General features: G+C 42.9%; 2 protein-coding genes across 3 annotated transcripts; both read left to right on the top strand.

Moving 5' to 3' along the window:
* The first annotated feature begins 737 nt into the window (after nt 1-737).
* camlg (calcium modulating ligand) lies at nt 738-3,769 on the top strand. The gene is made up of 4 exons (XM_061702734.1): nt 738-1,061; nt 2,262-2,695; nt 2,775-2,840; nt 3,120-3,769. The coding sequence occupies exons 1-4, from the start codon at nt 896-898 to the stop codon at nt 3,351-3,353; spliced, it is 900 nt and encodes a 299-aa protein (XP_061558718.1). The 5' UTR covers nt 738-895; the 3' UTR covers nt 3,354-3,769.
* An 823-nt stretch (nt 3,770-4,592) lies between these two features.
* On the top strand, nt 4,593-17,037 carry ddx46 (DEAD (Asp-Glu-Ala-Asp) box polypeptide 46). Of its 2 annotated transcripts, none has more exons than XM_061702996.1 (23): nt 4,593-4,696; nt 4,923-5,093; nt 5,767-5,889; nt 5,981-6,068; nt 6,341-6,509; nt 6,580-6,830; nt 6,930-7,037; nt 7,116-7,281; nt 7,365-7,485; nt 8,084-8,259; nt 8,358-8,479; nt 8,568-8,646; nt 10,532-10,614; nt 10,690-10,854; nt 11,027-11,189; nt 11,266-11,459; nt 12,545-12,682; nt 12,754-12,903; nt 13,318-13,545; nt 14,777-14,995; nt 15,150-15,294; nt 16,569-16,642; nt 16,723-17,037. In XM_061702996.1, the coding sequence occupies exons 1-23, from the start codon at nt 4,680-4,682 to the stop codon at nt 16,768-16,770; spliced, it is 3,198 nt and encodes a 1,065-aa protein (XP_061558980.1). In that variant the 5' UTR covers nt 4,593-4,679; the 3' UTR covers nt 16,771-17,037. The 2 variants fall into 2 exon arrangements, with proteins under 2 accessions (XP_061558980.1, XP_061558979.1); XM_061702995.1 differs by having other exon boundaries at nt 6,338-6,509.
* The last annotated feature ends 18 nt before the right edge of the window (nt 17,038-17,055 follow it).

Below are 17,055 nucleotides of genomic sequence, written 5' to 3'. Positions count from 1 at the left end.
CAAATGCAGGCGCTGGTGTTGGCCAAAAATTATGCAAAAAGACTGACGCACACTCTCCAATGTCACATGACACCCCACCTTGCCCCGCCTCTTAACGGTACATATGTAACACAGATACTACAATGCGTACAGTACAGGTATTTACATTTCATGCATGTCATTTTTTGTTTTCAAATACATTTACAAAGTTTTTTTCTTAACGTTTAAAGCGTGAGAGCTAAACATGGTCTCTAAATCGCGGGTGGTGAAAATCTGCCATTAATTGACATCCCCTCCGAAAAAGATTTTAATTACCCATGGATGCCACAAGACGGCATACATTTGTGTAATGTTTATGTCTGACCTAGTTTTAATTTATACTACTCTGACGCCACCAGATGGTGCCAAAGCAATACTGTTATTTGGCTTGAACACAAAACAGCATATACGTGAGTTTTTCAGCAAATATTTAAAGAATTATGAATATGCCCAACCGCGAATATCTGAGGGTCAAGTTTACAAATATCGCAGTTTTTACCTATAACTGACACAGGAATTAGCTATTTTGTATACTTTGTTGTAGCTGCTGAAAGCTACTTGTACAAACAACGTAAGATTATTATCTTAAATAGCTCACTGACTTTGTATTTATTGTATGGCTCGTACTGATTTCATAGTACAAAGTATTGTAATTAATAGGTAATATTTAAATAATCGTAATCGTCGTCGTTCCCATTGTGTCCCCTATTTGGGACGTCATCACTGCGCGCCATCTGCGGCCGTCCGTCCCGTGTTGAGCGTGATATTATTCAGCCGTGTCCACCCAACGAGTTATCGCCACATATTTTGCTACCTTCGTGATAGTTATCATTGTTTTATTTCGTTTTTGTTGACGCAGGCCAAATCTTTAGTAAACATGGATCCTACGGAGGCCGCCGCCGACGAGAAAACGACGACGGCGGGCTCGTCGCTGTCGGCGGCGCAGAGGCGAGCGGAGATTCGCAGGAGGAAGCTGCTCATGAATTCCGAGGACAGAATTAACAGAATTGTGGGCTTCGCCAAGAACGAGGCTGACAGCAACGGTATGTTATTGTTGACTTTCGAAGGCTGTATCTGGAGCTAGCTGGATCCGCTCTCACCGATTGGGTGACGTTGCGTGACGTCACAAGGGCACAACGCAGGCATTTTCAGAGTTCGCAATATAAAAGACTGCGCAAAATGTTCGATTTATACTTGCTGGTGTGTACTTTCTATTCAAAAGGCTCGCTTGTGGATTGTGACGAGCACTTTGAAAACGAAGAAATGGATACTAGCTATGTTTTCCCCCAAAGCAACAATGCAGCTACTTAATTACGTCATAATTACGTTAAACGGCACATACTATGGAAAATTGACTTTTTATACAGTGCACGCTCGCATATACTCAGTTTGGCATTTGGGAATTCGCATATTTATTGATTTTAATTTTTTTAATTTTGGAAACAGATCCTCCATTGTTTGCTCATAAGCTCACCTATTTGCTGTTTATGTGCTAAGATCAACACTGTAACAGTATTAACTTATGCGCCACCTGGTGGCATCTTGGTGTCGAAGTATGCTAAATTGTGCTGCCTTTCATTTAGATATAAGTAGTGCTTTGCTACCATCTTGTGGCATCTATAGGCCATTCTGAACATTTGTAGGTGATTGGGCATCAATTACTCAAGGATTTTGATATTTGACTGCCAGTCCTCATTGCTGATAATTCGCATTAGCCTGTCTGTGGCATTTCACATTAGATTTTAGTCTTGCGCTAGCAAGCTTACATTATTGTGTGGTTTGGTTGAACATTTTGGTGTTGTAAAAATAAATGTACAATATTGAAGTATTTTTGTTTTATGTAACGGTTTCACAGTAAGTTTCAACTAGGAGTGACAAACAGCTTGACGCAAACATGCTTGGCCTCTTATTTGGGGAACTGCGACCCAGTCTTCTTTTCGTTTCCTCAGAGTGATGTTATACGAGTCTCCCGTTTTTGTTTTGACAGCGAGTGAGTGAGAACAAGCGCTAAGGGATACTTTAAAATGTGTATTTTGTTATGTTGAATTGTGTTGAAAGCGTGGGGGAAAACTAAATGGGGGTTCAGTGTATTCCTTTTGGGGAAAAAAAGGGCTGTAACATAAGAAAATGTGGAAGAAGTGAAGTGATGTGAATGCGGAGCATCCGGAAAGTATTCACAGCTCTCCACATTTTAGAAACTTTTCAAATTTTGAAATGTATTCGTTGTCATCGTCTGTACCCAGGGGGGTCCCCACGGCGTCCGACAGAACCCCGTTTCCACCTGGACCTTGACCGGACGGAGATGTGGTCGTCCTCGCAACCCTGCCCGAGACCCTCCCCCTTCCTGACGGAGTCCAGCAGCCTGTCCCGCGGCGCCACCCCGGAGAGGAGGGACTCGCCCCTGCCGGGAGACACGGCGGCGGCTGACGGCCACCTCCGAGGCGTCCGGCAGAGGCCCAAGGCGGAGCTGCCGGCGGGTGGGGGCGACCCCGGCGGCCTCCATCAGTACCTGTCCCGCTTTGACGACGCCATGAAGCTGAGGGGCCAGCTGGCCAATGAGAAGCCGGCCCAGGACGCGCAGGCGGACGGCGAGGACTTTGACCCCTTCAGCGTCTTCAGGCTCGTCTGCAGCGTCCTCCTTGCCGTTTTTGTCAGAGTGTTTGTCTGCAAGTATCTGGTGAGTCATCACGTAGTATTTATTTTTAGAAATTGTAGCAACCATTGATGTGACACTTTTTGTCTATTTTTGTTTTTAGTCAATATTTGCCCCATTTCTGACGCTGGAACTGGCCTTCATGGGCTTGTCCAAATACTTTCCTAAGGTAAGTCTGCACACTCAATATTAATCTGCTGCTAAAAATACAAAAAATATATTGTGGACTTTATATATATTGCGCTAAATCACAGTAGAAGTAAATTGAAGGCACTTTACACAAGAGGCAGGTCAAGAACAATGGGCACAACAACAGCCGTGTGCCTAGGTGTCTACTCCCCATGGCAAGGGAGAAGCTGCTCTCGTCAGTTTTCAAGTCTTCCATTTGCGATTGTCACCAAGAATATTCCATGGATGTTTTTACCAATTTTGTCCGCTGTGGTTGCAGGTGGAGAAGAAGGCGCAGACCACGGTGCTCACCGCCGCCCTGCTGCTGTCTGGCATCCCCGGCGAGGTCATCGACCGCTCCATGGACACGTACCGGCGCATGGGCGACGTCTTCGCCGACCTCTGCGTCTACTTCTTCACCTTCGTCCTCTCGCACCAAGTCTTGCTGCTCCTGGGGTCCGAGGCCGGCGAGACGGGCGGTGGGGCCTCCGTGGCGGCGGTAACGCCTCAGTGACCGAACCGTACCCTCCGCGGCCCGTCTTGGCAATTGTACCACGAAGGTACAATTGAGTGTTTTCAAACGCAGTAAACTGGACATTATGAGGATTGTTTGGTTGTGTCTTGTAAGTCAAGGTACCAGTCTACTTGCAGCGGGTGTTTCGCATCTTGGGTGGAGTGATTGCGCTTTTGTGTCGTGCTTCCGCCTCAAGTGTTTTCTATATACTCACCTATGCCTCTTTAATATCTTCCCCACTAATTTATTATTGTGACTTTTTTCTTTTTCTCGAGACCAGGCCCATTTACTTGTTGTGTCATGTGTACTGGATTTTGCCCTTGAAAATACATAATGCATATACATGTCAAGTAATTCTGTGTTGCTGTGGTACAAACTTTAAACCAGTCATACCAAATAAATACCACTTGTCTGGTTAGTTGTCTCCTTTTAGTTGTTTATTCTTTACATTTTAAATACAAAATTGCAATCTAAAAACTACAAGGGGTCCTCTGTGTTTATTTCACCTGTTTTTTTTTAACTTATAAATTAAAATAAATAAATCTTTTTTTTAAAATTTTTAATAAATTGTAGTTTGACAATTACTGTATGTTGTAAAATTGTATTTTACAAATGTTTATATTTTAAGCCGAATAGTTAATTTAGCAAATTATTGAAATCAAATTTTACAAGCAATTAATTATAAATTAGCCAGTAGTGTAATAAATGTATAATTATTTTGCAAAGAAGTTGGTATTTTATGTGAAAAGGTTGGAACAATTATTTTATTATAATAATGAAAAATGTATATTTATGATGATTATTCTACTAATAATTTATTTACCATAAATCAATTAACAAATTAGTTACAATATGGCTGAATGAATGCCACAAACGTGACAGAATTCTGATTGGTGAAATTTTTAAAATATATTATTGTTTACTTAACTATTTTTGTATTTCATAAAAAGTTATTATTATTAATTTATTAAGATACATTAATACATTTAAAAAATATACATTTTAGTTAATTTATTGACTTTATTTATGAAGCACGTTATAAGAACAACAACTACAGCTGAAACAAAGTGCTATAGATACAAAAAAATAATATCAAACAATTATTAATAATAATAAATGAAAGGTTTGTGTCCGCTGAGACCTCCCGCCTCTGGGTGGCACACTCACGTGGTGGTGGCACCACATTTCCACAGCAAGTGTCGCCTTTTTGTGACGTAAGATGTTTAAACGGAAGCAGGCACTCTCCGTTTAAGCGCTGCACCGACGTCAAGCCCTAGTTGGCAACTCATTGGATTTGTTTCACGACTCAGTTTCGCCTCGTTATAAATGGGTCGAGAGTCGCGGTACGTCCAAAACAGTTTTTAATTATTATTATGTAATTAGTGAAGTGACTTAGAATAGTTCCACGTTACTCTTAAACGAGATAATTTAAATGCTAACGTTAGCATGCTAACTACGCTGTTGTGGTATTACTTCAACAGAACATTGCCGGACAAGTTTTGTTCCCATATTAACATCGATTTCCCACTCACATTTCAGCCATTAAATAAATATTATACTGTTCTTCAGACATTACAGGAAGCGCTCGGCTTCGCCTCGGCGGTCCGGTAGCCGCTCGAGGAGTCGCTCTACGGACAAACGCTCCAAGAAGGACGACCGGGACCGAAGCCGGAGGGAGCGGTCTCGAAGCCGGGATAGGCGCAGGACCCGGTCTCGCTCACGAGACAGAAAGCGTGCCAGGTGAGTCAAGTTAAAAAAAAAATAATAATAATAATAAAATATTTTGTCCTTTAAAATATTTTGTCCACCTGAGCATGAATGACCTTTGGATTTCCCAGTCACCAGTCCATCTATCCATCCATAAATGGATATAATTATAAAATAAGCTACGTCTTGTCAATCTATCCATCCATACAATGCCCTCCATTCGAAAAAATATCATGGCACAAAAGGTGACTACAGTGGATTGTTAAGTACCTTGTGCCATGTCAATATAAGACTTCATTGTTCTGTCTGTAAAAATATGTCATTGGCATAGATAGAGTTGACCTTATTTGTTGTAAATAGATAATTTTCGGACTAGTTAAATACAGCAGTCGCAAGGGCCCATAAAGATTTGATTACATTTTCCACTCGTGGAGGTAGCACTTCATCACCAAACTGCCTAATTTAACTCGTCAATCAGTGTAGCCGATCAGTGCGTGTGGCGCATGCAGCGCAAACATCACCAAAAACAGCTCATTTGCAAAATTCAGACAGTTTTATGTATAGGCAACTCGCAGATTTACTTGGTTGATTTCAGACTTGATTGGTGTGCAGGCTCCCCACAGATCCAACTATTTGTATCCAAGAGATTACAAAGTCACTTTTCCGTAATATGACCTTTTCTAATGAAGGTTATTCTTCTACACAGGCGCTCCAGGAGCAGGGAGAGGAGGAGGTCCAGAAGCCGCGAAAGGAAGCGTTCGGGCAGCAGGGGCCGAGCCAGGAGGTCCCGCTCAGCCAGCCCCAGCAAGAGCAGGAAAACTGATGAAAAGTCAGCCATCATCCTCACCCAAAGTATTGATTTAGCACGTCAGTGAGCTTTAACTTAGTGGAGTTTTTTTTTTTTTTTGTCTTCTGTGCAGGTCGAAAAGCAAAGAGAAAGAAAACCTTGATGTTGTACCTGACAAGAAGAAGATTAAGGAGGAGAAGGAAGAGGAGAAAGTTGAAGATGTAAGTTGTGGTCCGAAAGAAAATTGAAATCAGACTTCTGTTCCAATTCACTTATTCATCATAAAAATTACAATAATCAAATACAGGGATAATCCTATTCCATATTATATAAGGGACAAAAAGTGTAATTGCGTCATGGTTGAGCTAGGCCTGTCACGATAAAATTTTTAGCATGATATATTTTCCCCAAAACTATCAAGATAAAAATATTCAATAGCTGGAGCCCTAAATGCTAAGTTTGGCATCCCGGGCCTAATGTGTACCCCCAGCAGCAAGATTTTGACCAGAACAAGCTGGAGGAGGAGATGAGGAAGCGGAAGGAGCGTGTGGAGAAGTGGCGCGAGGAGCAGCGCAAGAAGGCCATCGAGAACATCGGCGAGATCAAGAAGGAGCTGGAGGAGATGAAGCAGGGCAAGAAGTGGAGCCTGGAGGACGACGACGGTGAGCGGACGCAACACGAAACGCACACGTAACACTTTGTCGGATCTTAACACAGACGCCCTTGTTACAGACGACGACGAGGACACGCCCGTCCCGATGGAGGCGGACGAAGACGACGACGACGAGGACGGCGAAGCCAAAGGGGAGGCCATGGAGGGCGAGGCCGAAGAGGAGAAGATGGAAGAGAGTGAGAAGGACACAAATGTGCCCGCGGAGAAAAAGGACGACGAGGATGATGTCGACCCGCTGGACGCCTACATGGAGGAGGTGAAGCAGGAGGTGAAGAAGTTCAACATGGGAGGCGTGAAAGGAAATGACAAGGTGGGAAAACCTTTTGAGCTCACTTGGTAACGCCCCTGAAGAAGGGGTGCGAGGGCTTGCTTATCACTGCTTTATTTGTTTGTTTGTCATTATCAACAGAAGGGCGCAACGGTAACCAAAGTCGTGACAGTGGTTAAAACCAAAAAAGGACCTCACACTCACAAGAAGAAGGGTGAGCTGATGGAGAACGACCAGGATGCAATGGAGGTAAAGTGATATCTTCTGTGGGCATTTTGTGCGTGGAGATGAAATAAAGCTGACGAATCTTTCCAATGTGTCGCGCAGTATTCGTCGGAGGAGGAGGAAGTGGACCTGCAGACGGCGCTGACAGGCTTCCAGACCAAGCAGAGGAAGGTCCTAGAGCCCGTCGACCACGGCAAGATCGAGTACGAGCCCTACCGCAAGAACTTCTACGTGGAGGTGCCTGATCTGGCCAGGATGTCCAATGAGGGTTTGTTTATAGAAGGATGTCCATTTTAAGTTTTGAAACAAAACGCATCTTCTCTGTTCTAACACTTTGGTGATCCGTTCCAGAGGTGAACACTTACCGGACGGAACTGGAGGGAATTACGGTGAAGGGGAAAGGCTGTCCCAAGCCCATCAAGACTTGGGTGCAGTGCGGCGTGTCCATGAAGATCCTGAATGCCCTCAAGAAGTGAGTATGAACAGTTTTATTAATCAATGGGATAATCGTAGGGGTGGGTAAAATTTTCGATTAATCGATGCATCGCAATATTCCTCCACCTAATTCAACATCATTTTACAGAGTCCTTTTAATCGATTCGCCATCTGGCGACTGGAGGGCGCAAAAATCCACCTGCACACTTAGCAATAGCCAGAAATGAAGGTGGAGATGTGATCTTGTAAAAAATAATAATAATTTTATGTGAGGTGTGACGCAATTTTTTTTAATGTTGAATGTAACTGCCGTCACTGTCCCCAAAATGTATGCGACGGATGAAGGCGTTATCGTGATTGAATGGGACCCGCTTCTCAAAATATCCTCCATTTGGTTTATATTTGACTGATAGTTACATTTGATGATCTTAAACAAAGTGGGGAAACAATATAAGAATTTGAGAAGGGGGCTAATACTTTTTTCATGGCACTGAACATGTCTCATCTGCCAGACGAAAAAGACAGACTCGACAATCTTGAACAAGGGCTTTCTCGACATTTTCAACCCATATTATCGTGCAAACCCATAAAAGACGTCAAAGATTGTGACAAATCATTTAAAAAAACCATTATAGGCAGAGCTACGAGAAGCCCACCCCCATCCAGGCCCAGGCCATCCCCGCCATCATGACGGGCCGAGACCTCATCGGCATCGCCAAGACGGGCAGTGGCAAAACCATCGCCTTCCTCCTGCCCATGTTCAGACACATCATGGACCAGAGGCCACTGGAGGAGTCCGAGGGGCCCATCTGTAAGAGGCGCACCTTTCTATTCTCCGTTGAACCCAAAAAGGACAAGTGGTGTAGAAAATGGGGGAAAGAAACCTTGTGTATTGTTGTTTTCCCTCAGCCGTGATCATGACGCCCACCAGAGAGCTGGCCCTGCAGATCACCAAAGAGTGCAAGAAGTTCTCCAAATCGCTAGGACTCAGGGTGGTGTGCGTGTACGGAGGAACGGGTATCAGTGAACAGGTAAACATTTGAGCTACAATCATACTACAAACCTTTGATCCACAATATACAACTGTAATGAATGAGTTGGCGGTACCTTTCCTGCCAGATTGCCGAGCTCAAGCGAGGTGCGGAGATCATCGTGTGCACGCCGGGAAGAATGATCGACATGTTGGGTGCCAACAGCGGTGAGTGCGCCCACACTTTGATGGTTGATAAGTAGCTTTTTTGGGAGCCAGGTCAAGTGTGGCAACTTTGTTTTAGTCATTTACGGTAAAAGTATTGCCTGTTTTGTCAACGGACACTCAAAAAAATAATAACTAATTTCATTTCCTCCTCCCCCAAAAGACAAGACCAGATGTTACAGTTGTATTTCCTCAAATAGTGGTCTCCACTCTAATGGACGCTGTGCCTCAAATACTCCTGTGGTGTGCCATCCTTAATTACGTTTTGCCTAATTTCATGATTGCCACAATATAAATTATTGTACATTTATATACAATACAAATTATATTTTTACTTTTAATTTTACTTTTATTAAAGATGTTAAAGCTGAATTACATTTTTATTACTACAACAGTATATAAACTATTCTAACATTGTATTGAATAAAAAGCAAGTATACATTTTTTTATTTTTGTTTTTTAAATATATGCAAAAGGAAAAAAATCGCAATATTTGAAGATGCATGCTTTGGCTAGTTATAGAGGCTATATTATATGCGCACATTATATCTAGATTTACTGAACTGCATTTTTTAATTGTTACTGTTTTTGTTTGGAGGGGGGGTTAATTTTTAGTATATTTACAATACATATTTTATCATCATGTGTGCTATATTCGATGTTATTATTTGGGAGTAAATGTTACAAAGTTGTGTATATATAACAGTATCATTTATTATAAAAAGGAATTTATACAAATAAAAGGCCTCTAATAAGCATCTCACTTCTAATTAATGGCTTGGTGTTGCGTTAATAAGAGGAAATACTGCGCTTCCACCAACAACAAACGCGTGTGACCAAATTAGCGTAAATGATGGAACAAACACACACACTAAACCCCTTGTATGCCTTTATGATTGGTCAACTTTCATGTTACTATATTTGATAAGTCAGTATCTCCTCACTAAACTGTTTGAACACCTTTTGAGATGAGTGGTCTCAACAAGCCTGTGATGTGTTTCCTGAAGATCAGGGCTAAGGCAGGTAGGTGCACCTGGTGCCTTTTGACAACCAGCGATGTAAACGTCTTACATGAGTGTCGCTGTATTGTAGGGCTGCAATGATTATTCGAATAATTAGAATATTACCACGTAATAAAAATATTTAGATACTGGCCGCAAGTGACGCCCAGGCACTCAAGACGCAGACTGGGTAACGGGAAACCATGTAACAGCTAGTCAACTCTTCATTCTCCTTCGCTGTCGCCTTTGTCACTCACCAGGCCAGGCCTCCGCCTTTTAAAAACACACACATTCAAATTCACAGATACTACAGTTTAGAACGTGAGGATGGTCGCTGTGAGTGGACAAAAATAATAACTGCACCTGATGTGCATATTTTGCATTGCTATTGTTGTTTAATTATGCAAAATCAATTTTGATCCAATTAATCGATGGGAGAATCGGTAGATTAACCGATTCTAAAAAAATATTCGATACCTGCAGCCCTACTGTATTGCAAATGTTTACATATAAATGTGCATATGATTCAAAAGTGTATTGAGCACAAGTGGTTTGAAGGTGGTTCTGTGGCTTCCACACATGCGAGGTAATCTGCAATATGTTTTTTCCCCTTCTTTAGGTGAAAAGGCGTTCGGTCAGATAATGCTTGAATGGGGCTCCATCTCTTGTTTTGTATCTTGAGGCTGTTTTCTGACTTTTACAGGTCCCTCACCAAGATGGTACGCAAGACCTGAGATAGCCAATAATGAGCCACACTTTATTGTTTTAAAACTAGCCACCTTAAAGTACTCCACAGCGCATATGTTGACGATGTGAAAACAGTATTAATGAGCTTCACTTGTTGGATGTTCAGAGATGACTGATGCCTCCTCAACCTTGACGTGTAGGTCGCGTCACCAACCTCCGTAGAGCTACGTACGTGGTGCTGGACGAGGCGGACAGGATGTTCGACATGGGCTTCGAGCCGCAGGTGGGCACCGTACAGACCCCAACGCAAATCTTCCATGCTTGATTTCCAATTTGACAATGTGGTTCCTCCGTCAAGGTCATGCGCATTGTGGACAACGTTCGTCCAGACCGGCAGACGGTGATGTTCTCCGCCACCTTCCCCAGAGCCATGGAGGCACTGGCTCGGAGGATCCTGGTCAAGCCCCTGGAGATCCAGGTGGGCGGACGCAGTGTGGTCTGCTCTGACGTGGAGCAGCATGTGGTAAGTTTCCGCGGTGAGCTAAGCTGAAAAGGGGGGGGGGGGGAAAGTTGGTTTGTACTTTATTACAAAACTGTAAAAATAAAAATTAATAGAAATACTGTAGTACATTCACATTAGTCATCTATTTAATCAAGTCGGCTGTAGTTGATAAATGGATGTTTTGTTCTTTCAGCTGGTGATTGAGGAGGACAAGAAGTTCCTGAAGCTGCTCGAGATACTTGGCCACTATCAGGAGAAGGGCTCAGTTATCATCTTCGTGGACAAGCAGGAGCACGCCGACGCTCTCCTCAAAGACCTTATGAAGGCCTCATACCCCTGCATGTCCCTTCACGGAGGTACCGGGACCGCCTCTGTAAACCCTTCCTTTCCACCGCTCCTGATTTCCTTCCAATGCGTCGGCCTCATTTTCAGGTATTGACCAGTACGACCGAGACAGCATCATCAACGACTTCAAGAACGGCGCCTGCCGCCTGATGGTGGCCACGTCGGTGGCGGCGCGAGGCCTGGACGTCAAGCAGCTCATCCTGGTGGTCAACTACAACTGCCCCAACCATTACGAGGACTACGTGCACAGGGCCGGGCGCACGGGCCGAGCGGGCAACAAGGTTCGTTCCCAGTAATACCGTAATGTCCGTCATTTACCGGGCGTGGGGCTCAAGCCCTGCCGTGAATAAGAGGAAAAAATGTGAGTAATTGAAGCGCCCCCTAAATTGCCTATAGGTGTCACAAGATGCTGGCAAAGCACTACTTTTGTCTCAACGAAGCTCCTCAACTCACTTCAACATATTTTCTTGACACCAATATGGTAGCAAAGCATTACAGATACCTTTGTCTCAATGAAACTCCACAAATCATTTCAACGTAGTTCCTTGGAATACTTATTTACTAAATGTGGATGTTGTCTACAGACTGCTTTTACTGATAAAGTACTGTTTTATTTTTGTTTTATGCTTTTGTTTTTTTATGATTTATTCTAGGATACCCAGTAGCATCAGGTGAAAGGACTGTCAATGAAAACTAGCATTTCAGCTAACTCTGGTTCGTTAACATATTAAAATGTTAATACACACTGTCCCTTTTCAAAATAAAGAATTTGAAAGGGGGGAAAAAATAATAATTTTCTAATTGTTCTATAATACTTTTATAATACTTGTACCATGTTGGTGCCAAGATACTATGTTGAAGTGAGTTGAGGACCTTCATTTTGAAGTAGTGCTTTGCCATCATCTTGTGGCATCTTGGTATCAAGGAACTATGTTGAAGTGAGTTGAAGCGCTTCATTTAGACAAACAGTAGTGCTTTGCTGCCATCTAGGAGTCAAGGAACTATGTTGAAGTGAGTTGAGGAGCTTCATTTAGACAAAATTAGTAGTTTATTTAGACAGCCCATCACCCTGTCTAGTAGAAAAGTATCACTTAATAATTAATAGTAATAGTAATTATACACCTTTTTGCAGGGGACTGTCAATTTCTCTCATATTTTTCGTCGTTCGTGGCAGGGCTCAATCCTTAGCCCTTACAAATAGTGGCCAACGGGTGCTTTCCTATTAGCTAGGGCTTTGGCGTCATCTTGTGGCATCTAAGGGCATTCCGTTAGAGAAAAAGCGCGACTCGGCGGGGCTTCACTGTACACATTTGGATTCTGTGGAATTGTCTTTGTTTATAGTGGACTGTGGTCTCCTTCATTCCAGGGATACGCCTACACCTTTATCACCGAGGACCAGGTCCGATACGCCGGCGACATCATCAAAGCCCTGGAGCTGTCCGGTTCTCCCGTTCCGGCCGACTTGGAACAGCTTTGGGCCTCCTTCAAGGACCAGCAGAAAGCGGTAAGACAAAGAGGAAAAAGCAGGAAGTTTTCCACCCCGTATTTGCATTTCTTCATCTGTCGCCGTTGTAGGAGGGGAAGACCATCAAGAGCAGCAGCGGCTTCTCGGGCAAAGGCTTCAAGTTCGACGAGACCGAGCACGCGCTGGCCAACGAGAGGAAGAAGCTGCAGAAGGCGGCGCTCGGCCTGCAGGATTCCGACGACGAGGACGGAGCCCTGGATGTGAGGAACTCAATTTGTTTGAAGTGGGCTACACGCATACTCATGGCGGGGCCAAGTTTGAGCGTTTTCCCGCCCTTGCGATCAAAGTTGGATGTCTGAAGTCTAAATGTATATGTCGGCCTTCATGCAACACCTCCCCCGCAAGTCACATTTACCCTCGCGCTCCTCAACAATCTGCCAGGAGAGGAAGCGTTGCAGTTATTTGAAGTCAGCAACTCAAATTTTAAAAAGCGAGGTACACACACCTTGATTATCAGGTCAAGTTTGAGCATCCCCCGTTTCAAGTAAACGCTACACTACAGTAAGCACAATAACATTTTAAAAATCGGGTAAGATGTACCTTGCTTAAGAACAAATTGTCTTTTACTCTGCTTGTAGTTGCTGCTGTACCTAATATTTCGGTGCTCTTTTCAGATTGAGGAGCAGATCGAAAGCATGTTCAACTCCAAGAAGCGCGTCAAGGATCTGACGGCTCCCGGAGCGGCGGCGGGCGCAGCCGGCTCAACGGGCGCTTCCACGGGCTCGCTGAGCGGGCTCCCGGGTATGGGACCTACGTCTGCCGGAAACATCCAGAAGCTGGAGATGGCCAAGCGACTGGCTCTCAAGATTAATGCCCAGAAAAATCTGGGAGCTGAAGCTCAGGTATGTTGTGAAGCTCATTTGTTTTTCCCCATACGGTGAAACTAGCTCCACAGTAGGACACCTACCAATAAATAAATAGGAAAGCTACAGTGGCTCCCCACATATTTTGCAATTCAGAATTCACAAATTCGCCTCTTAGTGCCTATTTTTTGGGGGATCCTATCCCTGATTCACGTAAATCCCCCCGTATTCGTTTTTTCTTTACTTGAACCCATGCCTAGTCACCTTTTTATTGATTATTTTTTTCAGATTTTTTTTTTTGTATTATATTTTTATGCCAATTATAATGTACAATATTTGCTATTCGTGGTCGGGTTTTTTCCCTATCGCCCAGCAATAGTGGGGGCCCACTCTATCACCTTTTGCGTTTAGGTTTTATTGTTCTGATTTTTATTACCATTTACAGTGAACAGAGCTACTCAAGTTATCGCTGCACCGCTATATATATATTTATATACACACACACACACACACACACACACTTTACTAAGACGAGGTACACACACCTTGATAAATATATTATTTAATAAATAATTATTTAAATAAATAAATCTATATTATTTACTAATATATATATATATACATACTTTACTAAGACTATATATATATATAGTCTTAGTAAAGGCGTGTTCGCCGTCTCTCATCCATCGCTCCTATATATATATATATATATATATATATATATATATTTTTTTTTTTTTTAGATCACAGAAACCTACCTACTCCTTAATCTGGCCAAATATGCAATTCTAAAAAAACGGAAAGCTTAAAATTATATATTTTTTCTAATTGAAAATAAAAAAAATATTTATTTTTCAACAATATTAAAATATTATTATTATATTATTAAAATATTTATTTGAATCAGGAAAAATATCCATCCTGTAATGCAATTTTAAAAATAAAATGTTTTTAAATCATGATTTTCTTTTTTAAATACAAAATTTTACGATATATGTTGTAGTTTTTTACATCACAAAATCATGCTTGTCTTTTTTCTGACCTGTCATGCAATTCTAGAAAGAAATTACAGCGGAAGAACTGTTCCAAAAAAACCAAAACCTGTGACCCATACAATCCTTATATTATATGATGATGATTACCATTTTTTTCCATAAATTTAGTATGGCCCTCAGAGGACATTTTTGTTTGTTTGTTTCCTTTTTTTCCTCCCCCAGAGTAATTGTCATTCTCTGAGACTGACTTGTTAGTGTCCTCCTTTTTCCCTCAGGACGTGATGCAGCAGGCAACCAACGCCATCCTGCGCGGCGGCACCATCATGACGCCGTCTGTGTCGGCCAAGACCATCGCCGAGCAGCTGGCCGAGAAGATCAACGCCAAGCTCAACTACACACCGATGGAGAAGCTGGAGGAGGAGCGGCAGGCGGCCGAGCAGTCCGAGACCGTCAAGCGGTACGAGGAGGAGCTGGAGATCAACGACTTCCCGCAGGTCGGACGCACGCCACTCGATTCCTTGAATTTATGGAGAATCCCTAAATGACACTTTTTAAACAGTTCCCTGGTGTGATTTGCTTTTCAAATTGAGCCTGTTTTAAGTGCTGATATTATTTTCCATATGTCCCCCCAATTGCGCTCTACCACAGACGGCCAGGTGGAAGGTGACGTCCAAGGAAGCCCTGCAGAGGATCGGCGAGTACTCTGAGGCCGCCATCACCATCAGAGGAACCTACTTCCCTCCGGGCAAGGAGCCCAAGGAAGGGGAGCGCAAGATCTACTTAGCCATTGAAAGTATGTATTTGTAGTTGTCCTGCAGCGAAGCTAGGAGATTACCGTGTTTTCCGCACGATAACGCGAAGTCTCAATTACGGGGTCTATTTCTGTACTTAAGGCATACATAAGGCGCACCGTATTATTTGGCGCATGCTAAAACAAGGTAACGGAAGCAAAACAGTGAGTTTGGTTGAACTTTATTCTACTACATATTTAAAAATACACTCACATTATTTTTTTGATCAATCTTTGTCACAAATCCAGCAAAGTCTTCACCTTCTGTATCTGAATTGAACAGCTGGGAAATTTCGCCATCAAACATGCCGGGTTCCCTCTCGTCATTGTCGCAGTCAGTTTCGTTGCCGGGGGGCTGTTCAGCAATGATGCCGGCTTTCGCGAAAGCTCGGACAACAGTCAAAGCAGATACCTTAACCGGGGCATCCACGATCCATTCACATATGGTGGCGTAACTCACCCGGCGCTGCCTCAGTCTTAGTAAAGGCGTGTTCGCCGTCTCTCATCCATCGCTCCCACGCCGGTCGCAACTTCACTTTGAACGCCCTGTTTTCACCGATGTCCAGCGGTTGGAGTTCTTTTGTTAATCCTCCTGGAATGATGGAACGCTCCAAATTCGTTTATTTCACTTGCTTTTTCACTGTAGCGGTGATATGGGCGCGCAATGGAGTCTCCTGCTTCCTCCACTTCCGAACCATAGATACATTGATTTTGAATTCTCTCGCGGCTGCTCTATTCCCATTTACAACCGCGTAACTGATAGCCTGTAGTATGAATTGGGCCTCGTAAGCATCTCTCTTCGCTGATGCCATTTTCGGGGGTTCTTAGCCAAACAAATGTTGTTGAGCAGCATACTGGTAGTACAGTATACCTACCGGAGGCGTGGCGGAGGCAAGCGTACGTACTGTACGTAGTTTTGCGTAATGTTCTCTAATTGGTTTATCGCTGCCAACGTACGTAGTGTACGCATTACGTCCCTATGTCGGCGGGAAATGGTCCGACTGTCAATGAAGCGTAGCGCTTACCAAAATCGCACAACATTTTTACAGATTTTGGAACTCAGTGCACACATAAGGCGCACCGGGTTAAAAGACGCACCATCGATTTCTGAGAAAATTAAAGGTTTTTAAGTGTGCCTTTTAAGTGTGCGGAAAATACGGGAATTGATGACATTGATTCAAAATCAATGTTGAATCAAACATTTTATTTTTGAGACCCATCCCTACCTTCAACAGTGCCGTGTTGATTTTTGACTCATCATTGTGGATTATTTCCAGGTGCAAATGAGCTGGCTGTGACCAAAGCCAAAACAGAGATTACACGTCTTATCAAGGAAGAACTCATCAGATTAGTAAGTATGGTTTTCATTAATAATAGTTTTTTTTAAAAAAAAAACATTTATTTATATGAAAATCGTCCTCTCTTTTGCAGCAAAACTCCTACCAGCCGACCAGCAAAGGACGATACAAAGTGTTGTAAAGATGTGCTTGTCATTAAAGAATTTTTTTTTGTCTTTTTTTTTTTTCTATGATGCTCTCTTCCCCACCTACATTTTTGCAGGTTTTTCGATGTTGTTCATTTTTTTTATATACACACCTCCTTGTTAAAAATACACAAGTCAACACTGAACCCATCCATGGTTTTTCCATCAGGAGTTTTCACCTTTTTGTATATAAAAAAAAAAAGCAATCATTTGACGTGGAAGTATGCTTTTTAATCTCCCCCCTTAATAAATCATGTGGGTGACGGATGTGTTTTTTTTTT

The sequence above is a fragment of the Phycodurus eques genome, chromosome 17 (genome assembly GCF_024500275.1).
Source record: "Phycodurus eques isolate BA_2022a chromosome 17, UOR_Pequ_1.1, whole genome shotgun sequence".
NCBI classification, from domain to species: domain Eukaryota; kingdom Metazoa; phylum Chordata; class Actinopteri; order Syngnathiformes; family Syngnathidae; genus Phycodurus; species Phycodurus eques.
The sequence above is the reverse complement of the archived record's forward strand: the minus strand, read 5'-3'. Positions and strand labels throughout refer to the sequence as shown.

Bases quoted from the DNA above. Each gene is read 5' to 3' on its own strand.
- camlg (XM_061702734.1), top strand. From the start codon at position 896: ATGGATCCTACGGAGGCCGCCGCCGACGAGAAAACGACGACGGCGGGC. The intron at 1,062-2,261 runs GTATGTTATTGT...GTCTGTACCCAG, and splicing joins GAACGAGGCTGACAGCAACG to GGGGGTCCCCACGGCGTCCG. The intron at 2,841-3,119 runs GTAAGTCTGCAC...CTGTGGTTGCAG, and splicing joins TGTCCAAATACTTTCCTAAG to GTGGAGAAGAAGGCGCAGAC.
- ddx46 (XM_061702995.1), top strand. The intron at 5,094-5,766 runs GTGAGTCAAGTT...TCTTCTACACAG, and splicing joins CGAGACAGAAAGCGTGCCAG to GCGCTCCAGGAGCAGGGAGA. The intron at 15,295-16,568 runs GTATGTATTTGT...GATTATTTCCAG, and splicing joins GATCTACTTAGCCATTGAAA to GTGCAAATGAGCTGGCTGTG.